The sequence below is a fragment of the Equus asinus genome, chromosome 3, assembly GCF_041296235.1.
Source record: "Equus asinus isolate D_3611 breed Donkey chromosome 3, EquAss-T2T_v2, whole genome shotgun sequence".
NCBI classification, from domain to species: Eukaryota; Metazoa; Chordata; class Mammalia; order Perissodactyla; family Equidae; genus Equus; species Equus asinus.
The window spans coordinates 118583294-118605988 of NC_091792.1; the positions used below are offsets into that span (position 1 = coordinate 118583294).

The following is a 22695-nucleotide window of genomic DNA, read 5'->3' on the forward strand; positions in this document are numbered from 1 at the left end:
TTCTTCTATGTGGGATGCCACCACAGCATGGCTTGATGAGTGGTGCATAGGTTCGCGCCCAGGATCCGAACCAGCAAACCCTGGGCCGCCGAAGCGGAGCGCGTGAACGTAACCACCTGGCCATGGGGCCGGCCTCCGGTTTGTAGTTTTTAGTGTACATGTCTTGCACTTCTTTTGTTAAGTTTATTTCCAAGTATTTTGTTCTTTTATTATTTTTAATTGTAGTAAAATACACATAACATAAAATTTACCATCTTAGCCATTTTTAAGAGTACAGTACAGTAGTGTTAAGTGTATTCACACTGTTGTGCAACCAATCTCCAGAACTCTTTTATCTTGCAAAACTCTATACCCATTAAACAACTCATTTCCCCCACTCCATAGTCCCTGGCCACCACCATCCTACTTTCTGTCTTTATAAATTTGACTACAGTTGGTACGGCATATAAGAGGAATCATCCAGTATTTGTCTGTTTGTGACTGGCTTATTTCATTTAACATAATGTCCTCAAGCTTCATCCACATTGTAGCATGTATGCGAATTTCCTCCCCTCTTAAAGCTGAGTAATATTCCATTACATGCACCATTTTGTTCATTTTGATGTTATTGTAAATGGAATTGTTTTCTTAACTTCATTTTCAGATCGTTCATTGCTAATGGATAGATATGCAATTGGTTTTTTTGTACATTAATCTTGGATTCTGTGCCTTCCTGAACTCATTTATTAGTTCTAATAGTTTGTATGTGCACTCTTTAAAATTTCCAATATACAAGATCACGTCATCTAGAGCAGAGATAGTTTTACTGCTTCCTTTACAACCTGAATGCCTTTTATTTCTTTTTCTTGCCTAAGTGCCCTAAGAATCTCCATTATGATATTGAATAGAAGTGATGAGAGCTGACATCCTTGTCTTATTCTTGGTCTTAGGAGGAAAGCATTTAATTTTTCACTACTAATTATGATGTTAGCTGTGGGATTTTTGTAGATGCCTTTGAGCATATCGAGGAAGCTCCCTTCTATATATCTAGTTTGTGACCATTATTATCATAAAAGTGTGTTGAATTCTGTCAAATGATTTTTCTGAGTCTACTGAGATGATCATGTGGTTTGGGGGTCTTTTATTCTAGTAATTTGGCATATTACATTGATTTTAGTATGTTGAACCCAACATACTCTTGCATTCCTGGGATAAATTCAACTTGGTCATGGTGTAGAATTATTTTTATATGTTGTTGGATTTGGCATACTAGTATTTTGGTGTGGATTGTTGCAGGTATATTTGGATTTGGTTTGATAGTATTTTGGTATGGGTGGTTACATGTATAAGAGATACTGTCTTTTGTTTTCTTCTCTTCTAATGGCCTTTTCTGGTTGTGGTATCAGGGTAACACAGACCTCATGGAACGAGTTTGGAAGTGTCCTATTTTTTGGAAGGGTCTAAAGGATTGGTGTTAGTTCTTCTCTGAATACATCATAGAATTCATCCATGAATACATCTGGTCCTGAGCTGTTTGTGGCAAATTTTAAAAATTACTAATTCAATCTCTTTACTTGTTATAAGTCTGTTGAGATTTTTCTATTATTGAGTCAATTTCAGTAGTTGGTCTGTCTAGGAATTTGTCCATTTCATCTAGGTTATCTAATTTGTTGGCCTTACAATTGCTCATAGTAATCCCTTATAATGTTTTTTTATTTCTATAAGGTCAGGACTTTATAGAAATGACCCCTTAGAAAGATCTCGTCTTTCGTTCCTGATTTTAGTGATCTGAGTCTTTTCTATTTTTGTCTTGGTCAGTCTAGCCAAAGGTTTGTTTTGTTTATCTTTTCAAAGAACCAATGTTTGCTTTTGTTGATTTTATGTTTTTCTAGGTTCTATTTCATTTATTTCCACTCTAATCTTTATTATTTCCTTCCTTCTGCTTGTTTTGAATTAGATTGCTTGTTTCTATTTGTAATTTCTTAAGATGGAAGATTAGTTATGATTTGAGATCTCTTTTCTTCTTTAATATAGGCATTTATAGCTAAAATTTCCCAGTAAGCACTATTTCATCTGTGTCTCATAAGTTTGGTATGTCGTGCTTTCATTTTTATCAAAGTGTTTTCTTCTTTGACCTGTTGTTGTTTTTCCCTGTGATTTCTTTGACCCATTGTTTGCTTAAGAGTGTATTTAATTTCACATATTTTTGAATTTTCCAACTTTCCTTCTGCTATTAGTTTCTAATTTCATTCCATTGTGGTCAGAGAACTGATTTTGTATGAATTCAATTCTTTTAAATTTATTGAGACTCATTTTATGACCTAATATATGATCTATCCTAGACAATGTCCCGTGTGCACTTGAGAAGAATGTGTGTTCTGCTATTGTTGGATGGAAAGTTCTATAAATGTCTGTTAGTGTTTATCAAGCCTCCTATTTCCTTGTTGATCTTCCGCTTGTTATCCTTTCCTTTATTGAAAGTAGGGTTTTGAAGAATCCAACTATTATCATTGAATTATCTATTTCTCTCTTCAGTTCTACCAAGTTTTGCGTCATTTATTTTGGGGCTCTGTTCTTAGGTGCATGTATGTTTATAACTGTCATATTTCCCTAATGAATTGACCTTATAAAATGCTCCTTTTTTTTTTTTTGAGGAAGATTAGCCCTGAGCTAACATCTGCCATCAATCCTCCTCTTTTTTGAAGAAGGTTGGCCCTGAGGTGGCATCTGTGCCCATCTTCCTCCATTTTATATCTGGGATGCCACCACAGCATGGCTTGACAAGCGGTGTGTAGGTCTGTGCCTGGGATCCAAACCAGTGAACCCCAGGCCACCAAAGCAGAACATGCAAACTTAACTGCTATGCCACTAGGCCGGCCCTGTAAAATGCCCATTTTTGTCTCTAGTAACAATGTTTGCCTTAAAGTCTATATTGTCTGATATCAGTATGGCCACTCTAGATCTTTTTTGGTTGGTTTACATAGTACATATCTTTTTCCATCCTTTTACTTTCATCCTATTTGTATCTTTGAATCTAAAGTATGTTGCCTTGTAGACGGCATATTGTTGAGTACATGTTTTTTAATCCATTCTATCAATCCATGCTTTCTGATTGGAGTGTTCAATTCATTTATGTTTAATGTAATTACTGATAAGCTAGGATTTATGCCTGCCATTTTGCTGGGGGTTTTTTATATGTGTTACATCTTTTTTGTTACTCTATTCCTCCAGTCCCCCCTTCTTTTGTATAAGGTATTTTCTAGTGTACCATTTTAATTCCCTTATTATTTTTACTATATTTAAAAAATTATTTTCTTAGTTGTTCCCCTGGACATCTTAACTTACAACAATCTAGTTGGATTAACACAACTCCATTCCCTCTCCTTCCCTTGTGCTGTTGTTTTTTGTTTTTTGGGTTTTTTTGAAGAAGATTAGCCCTGAGCTAACACCTGCTGCCAATCCTCCTCTTTTTGCTGAGGAAGACTGGCCCTGAGGTAACATCCATGCCCATCGTCCTCTACTTTATATGTGGGATACCTACCACAGCATGGCTTGACAAGCAGTGCCATGTCTGCACCCAGGATCTGAACTGGTGAACCTCAGGCCGCTGAAGAGGAATGTACACACTTAATCATTGCACCACCAGGCTGGCCCCTGTGCTGTTTTTCTTAAATACATTGTATGCTCACCAACACAGATTTACAATTATTGCTTTATGCAGTTGTCTTTTAAATCAGGTAGGCAAATAAAAGAGTTACAAATAGAAAAATACATTTATATTGTCTTTTATATTTACTTATGTCGTTAGCTCTCTTGGTGCCCTTTATTTCTTCATGTGGATTCAAGTTATTGTCTAGTGTCCTTTCATTTTAGCCTGAAGGACTCCCTTTAGTATTTATTGTAAAGCAGGTCTGCTGGTGATGAATTTTCTCAGTTTTTGTTTATCTGAGAATGTCTCAATTCCTCCTTCATTTTGAAGGATAGTTCTGTTAGCTAAAGTATTCTTGGCTGACAGGTTTTTTCTTTTAGCGCTTTAAACATGTCATTCCACTGCCTTCTGGCTTCTCTGGTTTCTGATGAGAAACCACCTGTTAATCTTATTGCAGATCCTTTGTATGTGATGAGTCTCTTCTCTCTTGCTGCTTTTAAGATTCTCTCTTTGTCTTCGGCTGTGCAGAGTTTGATTGTGATGTGTCAAGGTGCGGATCTCTTTTGAGTTTATCACACCTGACGTTTGTTGAGTTTCTTGGATGTGTAGATTAATGTTTTTCATCTAATTTGGAAAGTTTGGGGCTATTATTTCTTCAAATATTCCTTCTGCCCCTTTATCTCTCTCTTCTCTTTATGGGATTCCCATTATGGAAATGTTGATACTTTTGATGATATCTCACAGGTCTGTGAGGCTTTGTTAATTTTATTTCATTCTTTTTTCTTTCTGCTCCTTAGACTCGATAATCTCAGTTGACCTATCTTTAAATGTGCTGACTTTTTTCTTCTGACTGCTCAAATCTGCTGTTGAGCCCCTCTAGTGAATCAGCTAAAATGTATATCACAAAGCCCAAGCTCACGCAGGTCACTTATTGGAGAGCCCTGTGTGTCTTCAGTAAGCACTTGCTTCCTCCCCACCCTGCAATTCTAACAAGCTTGGTTATCATTCCCAAAGTACAAAACGTAAAAAAAAGAGGCTAGTTAGAGACTATTCCTCTGACAAAAAGAGAAATTACAAGAAAATTATGAGAAGCAAATATCTCATAATCTCAAAGCATAGGCGTCAGACCACTTAGCCTAAGAAAAACTGTGCTGTGTACTTAAATAGCTCCTGAGAGGTTTTCTATATTAAAGTATAATAGTCAATGTTCATAATAAAGATCTCAATCCAATGAACAACGGTTACATGTATGTTCAATAGCAGAAAAGTCTGCTTAGGAAAGGTGAGAAACAAACTTTCAAAAATATAAAAAGTTTTAGCACTCCAGGGGGTTTCACTTAGATGAAACATCAAAGTGAGTTCTCTCAAAAAGTGGTGACTGATAAAGCATTCCTCTGGCTTTTATATAGAGATGTACAAGTACCAAATTTATAAGCGTATTTTAACTAAGTCAGCATATTTTACTGAATGAACTGATAAATAAGCAAGTGAAGAAATTTTGTGGGAGGAATTGGGCCTCTTTTGCTGGATTCTATGATGGAAAAAGACTCCCGTTCAACCTCTCTCTGAATGCAGGAATCTTTTCTAAAATCCACATAAAGTCACTATTCCAGCCTGTGCTTCAATACTTTCAGGGACTGGGGTGGAGAAGGCAGCTGACTTTTCCAGATAAACGTTTCCATTGCTGGATAGCTAGTCAGGAAGATTTTCCTACACTTAGCTGACATCTGCTGCTCTGTAAATTCTTTGTTCTAAATCCAGTTCTAGGATCAACATAAAGTAATTTTACTTCTATCTTCTCTTCCCCTGTCAGATGCTGACCCTGTAAACATTTGAACATGGCTATCACTGCTTCCTTGGTCTCCTCTCTAAGCTAAACACGTCATTGCTCTTAGCTATTTTTCATACAACAAAGTTTCCAGAAGCCTCAACATCTCATTCATCTTCTGAATAGTCTCAAATTTCTTATCAGTTTCTTAAAGTATAGCATCTATATGTGGAAACACATATCTAAGGTGTTCCTACTAAAGTAGTGTACAGTAGTACTATCACCTTGCTGTAATTGTACACTGTGCGTATTCCATTAATGCAACCTAACATTTCTCCAGCAACCACATCACAATCTCAGCTTCCATGTGAAAGGTACCAACTAAGTTGTCATTTAAAGACAAGGGGAAATTCAACATCCAAAGCAAAAGAAAGAGCATTTGAAAAGTCACAGAGGCATCAGAGAACATCGAGTTCTACAAATTGCAAAAACCTGTAATGTTTCACTTGTAAATTTCCCTTTAACTGGCTGACAATGGTAAATTTAGCGTGAATTTTAGCTTCACCACAATTTGAGTCAAATGTAATTAGTGATGATGACCTTCTGATTACCTACAATTGCTGCAAATACTTGATTTTTGACCCTGATCCTTTGAAACACAAGTGGACTTTTAGTTTATGAAATTGCATACCCTAAAAGAACAACAATATTGTGACAGTTAACCAAATTAGATTAGAATTTATGGACATTCTCAAGGTACTCCACCTATTCACTAGATACTCTTTCTTGAATCTTTTGGGCTGTGCCAGCTTCTGGATCCTTTTGGAGGGTTGGCTAAACAGGGCAGCAGGAGGGATCGGCCAGATTACAGAGTCTCTACCGCAGCTGAGGTAATATTGAGCCCTGCAAGTTGCAGAAGAGTAAAGAATTAAGTGAAACGAGCATGAATTTAAATTATCATAGTAACTTCCAACATTGAGCCCTGGTCTACAGGAGCAGGTATGACAGTCTACCCCTTTACTACTGAGCTATTTTCCACACGAGGAGAAATTAGATATGGTTATAGCCATCAAGTTTTCAGCTGGCTTCTAATATCCTATTCCAAAACAGAAAATTTTCTGTAATAAATAAATTGCATCTTCTAAATAGACCAAAAATACACCGATAAAAAGAGAAAATTTGCTGCTTTTAAAACCAAATACTTGGGCCAGCCCGATGGCGCAGTGGTTAAGTGTGCACCTTCTGCCTCAGCGGCCCAGGGTTCGCTGGTTTGGATCCAGGTTGTGGACATGGCACCGCTTCACAAGCCATGCTGTGGTAGGCGCCCCACATATAAAGTGGAGGAAGATGGGCATGGATGTTACCTCAGGGCCAGTCTTCCTCAGCAAAAAGAGGAGGATTGGCAGCAGATGTTAGCTCAGGGCTAATCTTCCTCAAAAAAAAAAAAAAACCCGAATACTTTCTTAGTCTCTAAGAGATAATCACTAGAGACTGGACAGATATTAAAAGGAAAATAAGAGAATACAGGAACAACTTTACGCCAACAAATTTTAAAACTTAGATGAAATGGATAAATTCTTTGAAAGACGCATACTACCAATGCTCATTTAGAGAGAAATAATCTGAAGAGCCCTTGCCAAGAGTTTAGCTAAGCTACTCCATGGTATTGTTGTCTCAGCAGCCACTTTGTTTGGCTGAGGAGTCCACAGTGACAAACTGACACTGGCTGCTCGTGTAAGCACATGCCCTAATGGCAGCCCACAGAATCACAAGTAAATGTGCATTCCCGATATGACTTCCCCAACAGCCCTTGTGGCCAACGGTCTCCCCTGACTTCCAATGCCTTCCCCTTACACACCCCTTAGATAAGACTCCCAAGGAGCTTACCAAATTCCTACTCTTTTGGTTTGAATTGACCAATCTGGCCTTAGCCCAGGAACCCCAAAGCACTCCACCTGGGACTCTAATTAAGGCATATGCCCCAGTTCCTGCCTCTCTCTGTCTGCACTCTGCCTTGACCTCCCTGTGTAGCCCCTTGAAATGTACCAGATACTTCCTCTAGGACTTGTGCATATTAAATTTCTCTATTTCAATTTCTCTTGTGGTCTCTTGTTGAACCGTGGCCCTGCACTCCACTTAACAAGTGTTAATTTGACAAATTCATAACAGCTCCGTATCTATTAAATAAATTGAATTTATAGTTAAAAACCTTCCCACTAAAAAACTCCAGGCCCAGATGACTTCATGGGTGGATTCTAGCAAATGTATAAAGAAGAAATAAATACCAATTCTATACATTTTTGAATTGATTCTAAGAGGACAGCATTACCATAAATAAAGATATTACAAGAAACAAAGACATTACCAAAAAACTGCAGACCAATATCCCTGATGAATATAAATGCAAAATTCCTAAAGTTTTATTGGAACACAGACACGCTCAGTTTACACAATGTCTATGGCTGCTGTCCCGCTACAGTGGCAGAGTTGGGTAGTTGCAACTTTGAGGCCAACTTTACCATCTGGCCCCTTCCAGAAAAAGTTGACTAAAGGTGTATATTTAAATAGATAGAGAAATGGCCACCTCAATTATCTTGGACACCAAACTTCAGATAAATAATAGTATCTTCACCTTTTTCTTGTTACTTTAACCTCCCTTACAGCCTGCACCCATCCCCCGACCCACAGTCTTTCCTCAAAGAGCCAACCAGCAGAAAGCTTAGTCATTCAACAAACATGCCCTAACGCCATTCTTACCTTTAGATGTAGTAATTATCTCATGGTAATCAAACCCATGAGTGGTATACAAAATTCATGCACAAATAAGTTCACCCACTACAGAGTTCTAGATGGTACATATCCTTGCTCAACACTCTAGTTTTATTGAAAAAACTCGAAATCCTGATAAGCCAAAACGTTGTAAGATATAAGTCCACAAGAGCTAAATATTAGACCTTACTCTGGAAAAGTTTTACGGTAGCATCAGATTGGAAACACACATAGAATCCCTAATCCTCAATACGTTTTGACTATAGATTGGACAATTTCTGGCTTTTAGATAAAAGGGCTGGGTTATGTATTCATTTTCCCCAGAGACTCTGATGAAGTAACCTGATCACACACCGACACTGACCTGTTAGGGACATATCGGTGGGAGACTTCCTTCGGCTGGGCAAGGTCCTCGAGTCTTCTGGTCAGCTGAGCCTTCAGAGCACCCTGGGAAATAGGGCGAATAGGATCTTGATTCCCCCAAAACAGTTTCCTGTTAGAAAGCAGAAAAATAAAACGGTAAGGAACTCACTACTAACGGACAACTTAGAAATGGCTCTCGACGGCTTCTGTCCTGATTTTACCTCACATCCAGAACACTCTCTGTGAAGTCTTACAATTTCCAGGCATCAGAAACAGATAAACTACATATGGAAGTTACAATAAGAATAAAATAAGACTGTTTCAGCTACTGTGTTAAAACATGGTGACCAAAAAATGAACCTAATAGAGAGAGTTCTGTCTCTGCCATCATGTCATTAACACTGTAATTTATAATCAGGTCCGACATAAAATGGGCATGCCACCTATCTACACTGCTCTCCCCCTTTGGATAAAGCCCTGTACCAGATCTGAAAATAAAATAGCATCAGGGTAATCTTAATCGCTTCCATTTGTGGAATATTTACTGTGGACCAGGTATGGAGCTAAGTGCTTTATAGACATCAGATCTTTTAGTCTCAACAGCCCTGTGAAACAGGTATGATTATTGTGCAGGGGGTGAAGAGAAAACAAGAAATGAGCCCAGGAGTAACCTGAAAAAGCTTCATGGAAGAAAGTAAAAGGCACAGACTCCCAGAAATGACGCACATTCCATGTTGGGGTAACCAGGAGAAATGGAGATAATCAAGCATTAGACAAAGCATGTCTGGGCAGAGGCAGAAAAGTCATGTTGGGAAGTAATTAGCATTGTTGGAATGGGTGGGGAAGGCAGGAGGCGGCCCTGGAGGCCTGGTCGACGAGTCAGAAAAAGGTACCTGAGTAACCTGAGTTTGCACATAACTGAATTTGTCAACCAATTGAGTTTATTCCTTTAAAAGGCCCTAGCTGTTTTTTTTTCTTTGTATCTATTTTGGCAGATAATGTTTCTTTCTTTACTCTGTAAGCATCAGCCAGAGTCACTATTAGAAATATTAATTAATTAATTAAATCCCCACCCTGTACATTCTGCTGATTCCATTTCCTAAATATGGCTCAAATCTGTCCATTTCTCCTCACTCCCATTGCTATCTCCCTTGTCAGATCCCATTGTCTCCACTCTGTTTTCCACACCACTGCCAGAGTGATCAAGCCATCCCCTTGTTTAAGCTACTTCAAAGGTTTCCACTGGCTTTAGAATGAAGTCCCAACTCCAGAATGTGGCTTACAAAGCTCTCCACAGTTTGGACAAAGAAAGCCTGCCTCACCAGCCTGTACGTTCTTCCAGGGGAGGGACCACATCTTAATCTTTGGGAGATTCCCTCCTTGTATGCTTTAGTGCTGTACACAACAGGGGCACAATCATGGTTTAATGAATGAACGAATAGCAAAAACTGGACCCACCTGATGGTGATGGGACACAGAAATTAGAGAGAATGGGAGGCTAAAGCAGAAGTTGGGGCCTCAGGCGACAAGGGTCAGAGTGGGACTGACAGCGGGAAAGACAGTAACTATGCTTCCTAAAGAAAAGGCTGGTGGATAGAGAGGCTAGCACCATGGAAGGGGAGTCAGGAGAGGAAGATTTTGAGAAAAGATGCATGCAATAGATCAAAAAGCATCAAATATAATTTAGACGTCAAAAAGGATGGAAACTGAAAAAAGCAAAAGAAAATAGGATTTGGCCAGGAGAATATCAGCAGTAACAGAAAAAATGAAAAGTATCTTAGGGGTAAACACAAAAGTGCAGGTGAAGAGAGGCTAAGGGGTCAGGGATAGAAAGCAGGGGTGATGGATAATATGCTGGTTTTGTATTCATTGTTTCAAATTCAAAGCAAAAGTAACTTTAGACACAACAGTTAAATCAAGTCCATAAAACATGGTCCTGATGATGCCTTCTAGGAACTGAACCCTTTGAGGTTACGAGCTCCTTGAAAATTCTGTGCATAAAAACTAGAAAACACATAGTGTGAACTAAAAGCACTGAGGATTACGTAAAAGACAGGAGATCTGGCTCAAGATAAATTAGAAGAAAAGGATCAGTGGAATGAGAAAGAGCAGAGACTATACAGTCAAGAAAAATGTGGATACAAAGTTCACCAGGAAGATGGAAGACTAACCAGGATGTTAAAGTAGCATATCATGCAGGTAGTTGTTCACTCTACTGTGCCAGCATTTAAAGAGTCACCTATGTTTAGCTGTCACATGGCTAGCAATATCAAGGAAATAAAATTTTAATCTTCTACGGTCCATATGAAGGACTTGACCCCCGAGCATAAGATTCTTACCCATGTCCTACCTGTTTGCTGGATCCATGAAATATAACAAAGTCTGGTGCAATCACACCCTGGAATTCTACAATAGGGAACTAGAAATGTTCTTGAGAGTTCTGTGTTCAGTCATCCCTTTCTGAACAGCAAAATCTCTAGTCTCTAACAGATTTCCAGAGTCAGGAAACACGAAACAGCTTTCATCAGTTTCCTTCCGCAGTGTTACTGTTCTGAAATTCTTATAATCTCTATTATAAAACAAATATTGATTTAGCTTTCATCTCTTTAAACTGCTTTACATACTTGAAGATAGAAGTCAGTCTTTAATCCTTCTTTGCCAGTCTGGCCCACCACAAACTCTTTGAATCTGTCCTCATAGGATCCATCTTCCTTTTAATAATTTCCTTCCTTGGCTTTTGAGGCTCTCTCTTTCCTGATTTCCTTTTGCCTATGCTTTCTCAGCTTCCTTAGGCAGTTCCTCTTTCACAACTTTCACAATGGCCTGTGTCTCAGGGTTCCATCCTCCTCAATATTTTTTTTTATTACTACTAAATACTGATGATTCCAAAATAGCATCTCCAAGTATCCTCAAGTATTCTCCTGAGTGCTAACTCTGTATTTCCAAATACTTACTGAATGTCTCAAAAGCACCCCCCATGACCAAATGTTCCTTCCTCCCAAATCCATCCCCGTCTTATATTTCCTTTCGCAGTTATAACAGCGTTTTCCACTCTATTTCTATAGAAACCTAGAAATCATATTTGACTCTTCCTCTCCCTCAGACTCTTATATTTCATTTGTCACTAAATTCTGTCCATCTCTGTCTGTTTTGTTTTTCTTTTAAAGATTAGCCCCTGAGCTAATATCTGTTGCCAATCTGCTTTTTTTTTTTTTTTTTTTTTTACTGCTTCTTCTCCCCAAAGCTTCCGAGTACATAGTTGCATATTCTAGTTATAGCTCCTTCTGGTTGTGCTATGTGGGATGCCACCTCAGCATGGCCTGATGAGCGGTGCCATGTCAGTGCCCAGGATCCAAACCGGTGAAACCCTGGGCTGCCAAAGCGGAGCACATGAACTTAAACACTCAGCCATGGGGGCAGCCCCTGTCCATCTCTATCTTGACTCTAACATTTCTCTTAACCCTTAAGGCCACCGTCTTAGGACAGGCCTTAATTATTTCTCTCCTGCATTATTGTAACAGCCCCAAATCAATCTTCCTGACTCCAGTTCTCCATGCCATCAAAGGGACCATGCCTTTCTAAAACAGTCAGTGCTGTAAATAAATGGGCTTTCTGGACGATGGACATAGATTCAAATTTCAGTTTTGGTACCTGCAAGCTGGATGAACTTTTCTGACTTCAATTCCCTAATGAAATCACTCCTTCAGTTTTTCTACTGGTTTCAAATAGGGGTGGGTAGGGAAGAGTGTTTTAAGATTACTGACAGTTCTAGCAATATTCGTTAACACATCTCTTATCAATGTGTACCTCTAATACATGTATATATATCCATCCATGAAAAAGAGAATTTAAAGCATATTATATTTTTAATGTTCAAAAACAAGGCTTTTAAAAATTCAGTTTTTAGATTATAGCAAAGTTTCAGGATACAACATTAATATCCAAATTCTACTGATTTCTTATATACCAACAATGAACAATTGGAATTTGAAGTTAAAAACATAACAGCATTTACACTAGCACCAAAAAATTGTAAATACATAGGTATAAATCTAACAATATACGTACAAGATCTATATAAAGAAGAACTACAAAACTCTGATGAAAGAAATCAAATAAGAACTGAACAAATGAAGAGACAGTTCATGTTCATGGACAGGAAGACTCACTATTGTCAAGATTTCAGTTCTTCCCAACTTGCTCTATAGATCCAACGCAATCCCAATCAAAATCCCAACAAGTTACTTTGTGGATATCGACAAACTGATTCTAAAGTTTATATGGAGAGGCAAAAGACCCAGAATAGCCAACCCAATATTGAAGGAGAAGAATACATTCAGAGGACTGATGCCACCTGACTTCAAGACTTACTATAAAGCTACAGTAACCGAGACAGGGTGGTATTGGTGAAAGAACAGACAAATAGATCAATGGGACAAAATACAGATCCTAGAAATAGATCTACACAAATACAGCCAACTAACCTTTGACAAGGGAGTGAAGCCAATCCAATAGAGAAATGATAGTCTTTTCAATAAATGGTGCCAGAAAAACTGGGCAGCCACATGCAAAAAAATGAATCTAGACATAAACCTTACACCTTTCACAAAAATTAACTTGAAATGTAACACAGATCTAAATGTAAAATGCAAAACTCTGAAACTTCTAGAAGATAATATAAGAGAACATCTAGGTGACAATGGATTTTACAATGCATTTTTAAGTATGACACCAAAAGCACAATTCATGAAAGAAAGAAATTGATAAATTTGACTGCATTAAAATTAAAAACTTTTTCTCTTCAAAAGACACTGCTAAGAGAATGAAAAGACCAGCATATTTGCAAAACACATATCTGATGTCTTAGTTCATTCAGGTTACTATAACAATACCATAGAGGGAGTGGCTTATAAACAACACAAATTTGTTGCTAACAGTTCTGGAGGCTGGGAAGTCCAAGATTAAAGCATCAGTAGATTTGGCGTCTGGTGAGGACCTGCTTCCTACTTCATAGCCAGGCATCTTCTCACCTTGTCCTCACATTGCAGAAGGGGAGAAGGAACTTTCTGAGATCTCTTTTATAAGGGCACTAACCCCATTCATCAGGGCTCCACCCAGTTGACCTAATCACCTCCCAAAGGTCACCTCCAAATACCATCATATTAGGGATTAGGTTTTAACATATGCATTTTGAGGGGGACACAAACATTCAATCTATTAGCATCTGACTGGTATTCAAAATATACAAAGAACTATTAAAATTCAACAATAAGAAAACAAACAACCCAATTAAAAAGTGAGCAAAAGAGCTGAACAGACACTTCACCAAAGATGGCAAATAAGCATACGAAATATGCTCAAGATCATGTCATTAGGGAAATGCAAATTAAAACAATGAGATACCACTATACGCCTATTAGAATGGATAAAATACAAAACATCAAATGCTGATGAGAATGTGGAACAACAGGAACTATTATTCATTGCTGGTGGGATTGGTACAGACACTTTTGAAGACAATTTAGAAGTTTTTTACAAAGCTAAACATATTCTTACCATATGATGCAGCAATTGCATTCCTAGATATTTACCCAAACGAGCTGAAAACTCACATCTATGCAAAACCCTGCATATGAATGTTCATAGCAGCTTTATTTGTGATTGCCAAAAATTGGAAGCAAACAACATGCCCTTCAACAGATGAATGGAATAGACTGTGGTACAACCAGACAATGGAACATTACCCAGTGCTAAAAAGAAATGAGCTATCATGCAATGAAAAGACATGGAGGAAGCTTAAACACATACTGTTAACTGAAAAAGTTACATATTGTATGACTTCAACTATATGACATTCTGGAAAAGGCAAAACTATAGATAGAGTAAAAATATCAGTGGTTGTGAGGGGTTCAGAGAGGGAAAGGAATGAGCAGGTAGCGCACAGGTAACTTTTGGGGCAGTGAAACTATTCTGCATAACACTGTAATGGTGGACACATGACATTATGCATTTGTCAAAACCCATAGAAATATACAACACAAAAAATAAACCTTAATGTAAACTATAGACGTTAGTTAATAATGTGTCAGTATTTCTTCATCAATTGTAACAAATGGACTACATTAACATAAGATGTTAATAATAAGGGAAACTAGAGGCATGGGTGGTAATATAGAAACCCTGTACTTCTGCTCAATTTTTCTGTGAACCTAAAACTGCTTTAAAAAATAAAGTCCATTAATTTTTTTAAAGCAATAGGAGATCACAAAAAAAGGAAAAAAAATTCAGCTTTACTCAGGAGCCAAAGAAGAAAAGGGGGAGTCCTACGGCCAAGGGCAGAAGGACAGTGCATCCAGCACGCTGGAGATCCAGAGAACAGGCGTGCTCTGGGCAGAAGCTTAGAGACAGCAGGACCAGATGTGAGAGGCAGGGAAGTTGAACCTGGAGGATGGACACGAGAGTGTCAAAGTGGTTCTCCAATCCGTCTGCCTACTAGAATCATCTGCGAAGCTTTTAACACTCCTGAAGCCTAGGCTGCACCCCAGACCAAGTAAATCAGGATTTCTGGGGACAGGACCCAGGCATCAGTCAGTTTTACATGTCCCCAGGTGATTCCAACGTGCAAACAAATTTGAGAACCACTGAACTAAGGTTAGCCTTCCATACGTTGACTCAACTGAGGTGACAATATTGTTTCAGTGGATCTAGTTGAGCAGAGAGGTGGATATACCTGGGATGCAGGGTTAGTGGGAAGGTAAGAATAATATTTATCTATTTAATATAAGCAACACAATCATCACAAACAAGACTATACAACATTGCCTTACCTATCTGGGGCTCCCCATTGTTTTTTAGGCCTAGAAAGATCTTGGATTCTCTTCCTAGAAAAAAAACTAACAAACACCAGCTGATTAACTCAAAGAGAATGCTTAACAAATATAGTTACATCAGATGACTCCTACTCAAATAAATCCCAAGGGGCAAAAACTCCCCCCACCCATGCCCTATTTGATATGATTTGAAGAGTGCTGAATAGCTCAAAGGATTAAAAAATATTGTGGACTCAAAATTCTCACTCCTGGAATCATTAATAATATAGTACAAAGTGAAACAAAAACAACAAAAATGCAATAAAACCAAAGTATATTGTCTCCAGAAGACCTCAGATAAAATGCACACTTAATGGGAAAAACCCTCCATTCTTTTTTTTTTTTTTTTAAGATTTTATTTGTTTCCTTTTTCTCTCCAAAGCCCCCCGGTACATAGCTGTTTATTCTTTGTTGTGGGTCCTTCTAGTTGTGGCATGTGGGACGCTGCCTCAGCGTGGTTTGATGAGCAGTGTCATGTCCACGCCCAGGATTCGAACCAACGAAACACTGGGCCGCCTGCAGCGGAGCACACGAACTTAACCACTCGGCCACGGGGCCAGCCCCCAACCCTCCATTCTTATATTGTTAATTTGCAAATGGCTTGATGGCTTTGGATTCTGATGAGATTGTACAGATAAACTTCAGACAGAATATCTGGCTTTGGGAAAACTATGAAATAGGCAAAATATATTTTGGGTACCACCCCACCCCCTTTCTTCCCTACTCTGCCCCTTTGGACCTTCCCGGACTCTTCTGAATCCACCTACAGCAGACATGTGGGGATATTTGTGCTTCCCAAGTATCCAAGGGTTTCTCTACATTTCCCAGCCTCCCTTGCAGCTGTTTGGAGCTACGTGACGAGCTATGACTAGTTATGTCTAACTTCAGCAGAAGTGTTACATATCACTTTCAGGGCAATGCACTTAAGAGCTAGCATGCCTCCATCTCTTTCTTTCCCTGTTGCAGTGACTCTAGAAGGCACATATTCTAGATGGCATAGCTACAAGACAGAGCAGGGCCAGCCAACTCACACTTGGCTGTGATGTGAGGGAGAAATACACTCTCATTGCATTAGGTCATTGAGAGTTTTGTATCTTGTTTGTCACTGCAGCATGGCCTATCCTACGCAGACTGATACACCACCTATGTTACTGTAGCTCATATTATGACTGCTTAAGTACTTGCTTGGAGTTTGAAGGGCACAACAAATAACACCCTTTTTTGCCCACCGCAATTAGGAACTAAATGAAAAATAGGCACAGGAGTTGGACCAATAGAATAAAAATACTTTATTACTCACTAAATGATATTGCAGAGAGTAATGTGGATCACTGACATCCCTGAATTGAACTTGTGCCCCAAAGTTGCAAGCCTCCCCCCATCCCCCCCAGGGGCTAAGTTTGCTATGTGACAGAAAGCAGACCACAAAGATGACTCACTGTAGACAGGCAGGTCCCAAAGGGACAGGACCCAGAAGGGGCCGGTTCTCTCTCCCACCTCCATCAGACACATGTCATTCCCACTCCCTGGGGAGTCTAGTTCAGTGATGAGGCAAGAGGCCAAGAGAATTACTCAAGGAAAGTGCTTCTGTTACAAAAAGGGAGGTGACCAGGAAAAGCATTCTCCCTAAAACTTGCCTGAGCTCTTTAACAGGCTCTAAACTGTTTGTGTTAGGATAAGCCCTGGCCCTGGTGTCAGGCAGGATTCAGGCCTGACACAGCCAGTGCAAACCCTCATGTGAAGACATGGCCTCCTCAATTAAACGGTGATTGATGCATCACAAAGCTCCTTTCAGAAAGTGGGACGAGGCCGGGAGGCATTAATAGTTAAGAACTCCCCAAATTGCACAATCACAAAACTGACCATCCACCCTGAACATCAAGTTAAAAGGCTTAATCAGATGGTCTGTTTTCACGTTATTCTGTGTTTAATACACTTGCGTTGCCCTTCAGCCTTCAGTAATGGCCTATTTGCCCCTTACTGCTTTGCCTTACCTGTGCTAGGGGAGTAATGCAAGTAAAGGATTCTATGCATACAAACTAGGCCACAGTAGTGACAGCGGAATAGCTCCCCCGAGGTCAGAGTGGTGGCGACAGCAACCAACCTTGGGGACATGGAACACGTGGTCCAACAATTCTTTTCACCTAAGATATTATTATTCCAGTACTAACAGTGGAGATTCTGGGTTTTATTATTTTAAAATGGAGTGCCATTTTCTTATACCTGATCAAGTTACTTAGTTCTCTGAGCTTTAGTTCGTTCGTTCAACAAATATTTACTGAGCACTTACTATGTACCAAGTAGTGTTCCAGGGCTGGGAGTACACTGGTGAATAAAGCAGACAAAAACCCTTGCCCTCAAGTGGGGACAGAAAGACAATACATGAAATAAAGTAAATATATAGTACATTAGATGGTAGTAAGAGGTATAAAGAAAAATGAAGCAAGTGAGGGGGATAAGGAGTATGTGATGGGGAGAGGGCTGCGATTTTCAATAGGCGGTCAAAGAAGGCATTACTGATCAGGTTACATTTGAACAATGACTAGCTATACACATTTTTCAGGGAAAGATCATCCCATTCCAGTAGCAATAAATAGCAAGTGCAAAGGCCCTGGGGCAGAAGCATACCTATATGTTTGAAAAATAACAGGAGGCCAATGTGGTTAGCCTCATCTATAAATGAAAATAACTGTACCCATCTCAAAGGGTTGTGTGCCTAGCACATTTTAGCGACGGATTGGGTACTCAATAAATGTTAGTTCCTTTTTCCTTTCTCACCTGCAGCACCTAACATGATACTTTGTATGTAGTAAATACTCAGTAAATGCTAGTCGAGTTGAACTGAATTGGTATTTAATTGTTTAAAATATAAACTCATTATAAGTGCTCTATAAGGGAAAATCATGGAACTATCCGTAAACTGGATAAAGGATACATTTAAGATTGTTTAAACTGTTTTATCAATCAAAGAGGTTGCTAGATAAAATACATGTTTGAAGGTAGTAAGAATGGTACCCCACCTCCACACCCTTTTTTCCCCAGTGTCTCATCCTCCGGACTCTTCTAACTCCCCCCTTTTCTATTGTAACTAATCCACCTGCATTTTGTCCCTCAGGACTCTGCTGCTTAATACAAGAGTTTCCAGCCTGCAGTTCCCAAATCCTCAGGGCATCCACGAAGATAATAATGGGAGTCCACTACCTTCAGAACATTTCAAAAAGTCAAATGGAATCCTATACCACCCACAGCCAGGCTGTAGACACTACCCAAAATACCAAATTTGTTTCTGAATTATATCATCTCCATATGTTACTTCATGCTGATAGGAGACTCTGATCAATACTTAGATGTGTCCTTAACTTTTCAAAAAATTAACAAATGCAGTGTGTCTTGTAAACAACAACAACAACAAAAATCTTTCAAAACATGAGATTGTGGGAGTGGGTAGAGATAACTAAAAGATTCTTTGGTAGTGAAACGTTCGGGATCTGCTACATAATTGATAATGATGTAACCCCAAACCAGCCAGTAAATATCTAGAAACAATGAAGATACCGTCCATTGCCAGAAAAAAAATCTACATCCTATTCAAGAGAAGAACGGCTTTGCCACGTAGGTACTGCGTGAGCCCTGTGAGACAGCCTAAGCGAGCTTTCCAGGGAGGGGGACTAGGTGGAGGAGAAAGAAAGTCATAGCTGCAGACAAAACATTGTATTATATATTAATCTTTTCGAGCAAGTGAGCTTCTGGCTTCCATAATCACCTCCAAGCCAAGATTTCCCTCACTGCTTTCTCTTCACCCGCTAAGCATTTTTTTAATGTATCATTTTATACAAGACTATTGATAGTTTCCTAGTTCATTCCTGTAGATACTTAAATTGGGTTCTTATTTCAACTGGAAATAATCTCATTAACAACTGCTAATTCTGTGTAGAGGTCTGACCAACACCTCCTTTTCATTCACTTACTATGCATTACGTCACCATAGCTACACCTCCAAACTACATCTCTTCATCTTAACTCAGGCTTCCCTTCTCTCTTGGGTATTGCGTTACCTCACAATGTCTAGTCGTGATCCTGTGCAGAAACAAAAGAATGAGGCTGAAGGATTTAACTCTTGAAGGCAGATTTCTTCAAATGAGGATTACACTGCTGTCCCCTGTCTTTATTGACAATTAGTCTCCTACAGTTTGCCAATAGCTAAGAAAGTTTTTGAAATCCTTACCTTGCATGCAGAGCAACAAATATACATTTATATAACAACAATTATGGAAATGATTTCAGGTCTAAATTAATGAGGTAATTCAAATAATTCTCTCTTTCAGTCAAAATTCTCTTTTACATTTAACTATTTTGTTTATACTCAGAAGACATTTTCTTTCATAACAATCAGGGATAGCACATTTGTTTAACACGAATTTTTATAGGATGGGGACAGGGTTACATAATGGAGGTAGCACCATTCTCTCATAGAATCAAACCAAATTAACCAATCAAACAAAAGCAAGAAGTAGCAAAACAACAAAAATTTTAAGAAACACTTTCTTCACAGTCTTTTTTTCAAAGTATAAAACTTACTAGGGATAAACTATTTCGCTGTCCATCTAACCACAGGAGAGTTTGCTCACTCAGCACACACTTATTTGAAGTAATGTGGTATTTTAAGTGGACACTTGGTAACATCTAGTAAACGTTAGTTCCACCAATTGTTCTCTCAGCCACCACACAACTTTGGGAAAGTGACATCATTTCTCTGAATTTCATTTTCTCTCAGTAAAATCTAGTTGATTACGTCTCCCCTATGGACTTCTCAGGATTCTTGTGAGGAAAAAAAATGTTTTAAACTGCAAAACATTACACAAAAACAAGGTAGCAGTATTTACCGCCTGAAAGAGGTGAGAATAAAAACAATTAGAAAGCCTAGTAAATAGGAAAGGCAAAACAACTCTAATAACAATAAACGTAAATGTTAAACAATAACAATAAATATGAATGGTTTTAACTCACTTATTACAAGAGCGGATAAAAATAAAATCTGGTATTATTCACTTCTCATCTATATGAACCATTGACAAGAACCCTTGGTATTTCTCTTTAATGATTCTATCGTTACCTCTTCTAACTATATCTTAGCCAAACCAAGAGTAAGTATCTACTTTCAAGAGGCATCTATTTTGCACATTGTATGTACACACACACACACACACTTTTTTTCATAGAGGGCACTTTCTTGAGATTTCGTTAGCTACTGTACTTGAATGAGAGACAAGGCAAGACTGGGACACATTGACCTGGATCTTCAGAAAATCTATGACATGGAGACTGTCAAGAACCCAAGGCCCTTACAGGTTCAGACCTAGCATGTGACACGCCTAGCATTCAGCAAACAAGTAAAACGGGGACTATAATGCTCTCCAACATCTCAGTCTTCTTCCCCATCTCACTCCCAAATCACTTTCTCTCTCTTCTTTCCTTCTCCCACAGGAATTGTCATTAGAAAAGGGCCTAATGAAAAAGGGAAAACACAGAAATCCTCTTCTCACAAAGCCCAAGACAGGCTTTCACTTCAAATGGCCCACCTTGAGTCTGTTCCATCCAGCTAGGCTGGAGAGTATTATACCTATAGTCTTACCTTTTCCTTACAAAGACACGGGGACCAGGATCTGTGAAAAGGAAAGTAAAAGCAAAAATTAGATTCAGTAAGAACCAAAGATAGGATAAAGACAGCATCACAAATCAACAGAGAAAGGAGCTAGGAAAAATAACTATTTAGGGAAATGACCAAATTAAATCTGTCACGCTGTGTACCAAAATAAACCACAGGTAAATCAAGGAGTTAAATATTTTTTTAAAACTCTAATTGGAGCAAAAATAAGAGAACATCTACTTAATCACTGGATTTTAATCTCTTAGAGTTAAAGGTGACAAAAGATATAGAGGACAAATACAGATTAGGGACTGGCCCAGTGGTGCAGTGGTTAAGTTCGCACGTTCTGCTTCGGCAGCCCCAGGTTCACCGGTTCAGATCCCGGGTACAGACATGGCACCACTTGGCAACCCATGCTGTGGCAGGCATCCCACATATAAAGTAGAGGAAGATGGGCATGGATGTTAGCTCAGGGCCAGTCTTCCTCAGCAAAAAGAGGAGGATTGGTGGCAGATGTTAGCTCAGGGCTAATCTTCCTCAAAAAAAAAAAAAGGTTAAAATATTTAAAAATTGAAACTTCTCTGTGTCAAAAATTAAAAGTTGAACAGGAAAAAATTTGGAGGAATATTTGGCAACAAATATTATAAAGACAATAGTCTCAATATTTGAAGAGTACAAAATGTATAGATGAATAAGGAAAACATTAAGGTAGGTGTCAAAAGTTAAATGGACAAAGGATGGGAACTGAATTCATATATGAAGACCTGTAAAAGGCTAATAAACAAAAGAAAAAGTTCAAATTTGCTTGTAAGCAAAACATGCAAATAAAATATGAGATTCTTTTTTGATGAGGAAGATTGGCCCTGAACTAACATCTGTGCCAGTCTTCCTGTATTTTGTATGTGGGACGCCACCACAGCACGGCTTGATGAGGGGTGTGTAGGTCTGTGCCCAAGATCCGAACCCACAAACTCTGGGCCACCAAAGTGGAATGTGTGAACCTAACCACAATGCTACCAGGCCAGCCCCGAAAATGAGATATTTTTTAAACTATCAATTAGCAAACTTTTTGCAAAGGATAATGATGCTGGAAAGGTAAGATGAGATGAGTACTTGGGTACTGCTGGTAGAAATTTAATTAGTACACTTTATGGAAAACGACTTGGCAGGATGAGTCAGCATTCCTTATACAGTGTTCCTTAATCCAATTCTAATTCTAGAAATGTACCCTAAAGAAACAATTCCAAGTGTGGGCAAAGATTTATGCACAAAAATGTTCACTGCAGTATCTTTAACAGTGGAAAACTGGATACACCTGAAATTTCCAAAACAGAAGACACGGTTAAGCAAATTAAAAAGCATGTGTAGAAGTTTTTTTTAATGTGGGAAACTGTAGGAAATCATACAGGCCAAGTTATCCAAAGGTCTATTATAATAGGCCTCATAATGACAGATTGTTCCAGACAGTTTCTTCTTGGGAGTTTTTAATCACATCCAAGAGTTCTGAAATAACATTTTCTACCCTCTGGAGTGCTTTGGGTGAAGGAAAGTGGGTGTGCTCGGGCAACAGACAGACATGGCTCATTTGTTACTTACTTGGCTGCACAATCTCAGGCAAAGGAATTAACTTCTCTGAAACTCAGTTTCCCCT

The 22695-nt window shown here is 38.8% G+C and overlaps 1 protein-coding gene across 1 annotated transcript in view; it reads right to left on the bottom strand.

The window, feature by feature from the left end:
• SPMAP2L (sperm microtubule associated protein 2 like) overlaps positions 1 to 22695 on the bottom strand; it is a 51991-nt gene that overhangs the window by 14811 nt on the left and 14485 nt on the right. The window contains exons 2-4 of the mRNA XM_070506546.1: positions 21030 to 21060; positions 8530 to 8658; positions 6162 to 6299 (exon numbers count right to left, since the gene is read on the bottom strand). Of these exons, the coding sequence (XP_070362647.1) occupies positions 6162 to 6299; positions 8530 to 8658; positions 21030 to 21060 (298 nt within the window). The remainder of the gene's footprint in view (positions 1 to 6161; positions 6300 to 8529; positions 8659 to 21029; positions 21061 to 22695) is intronic.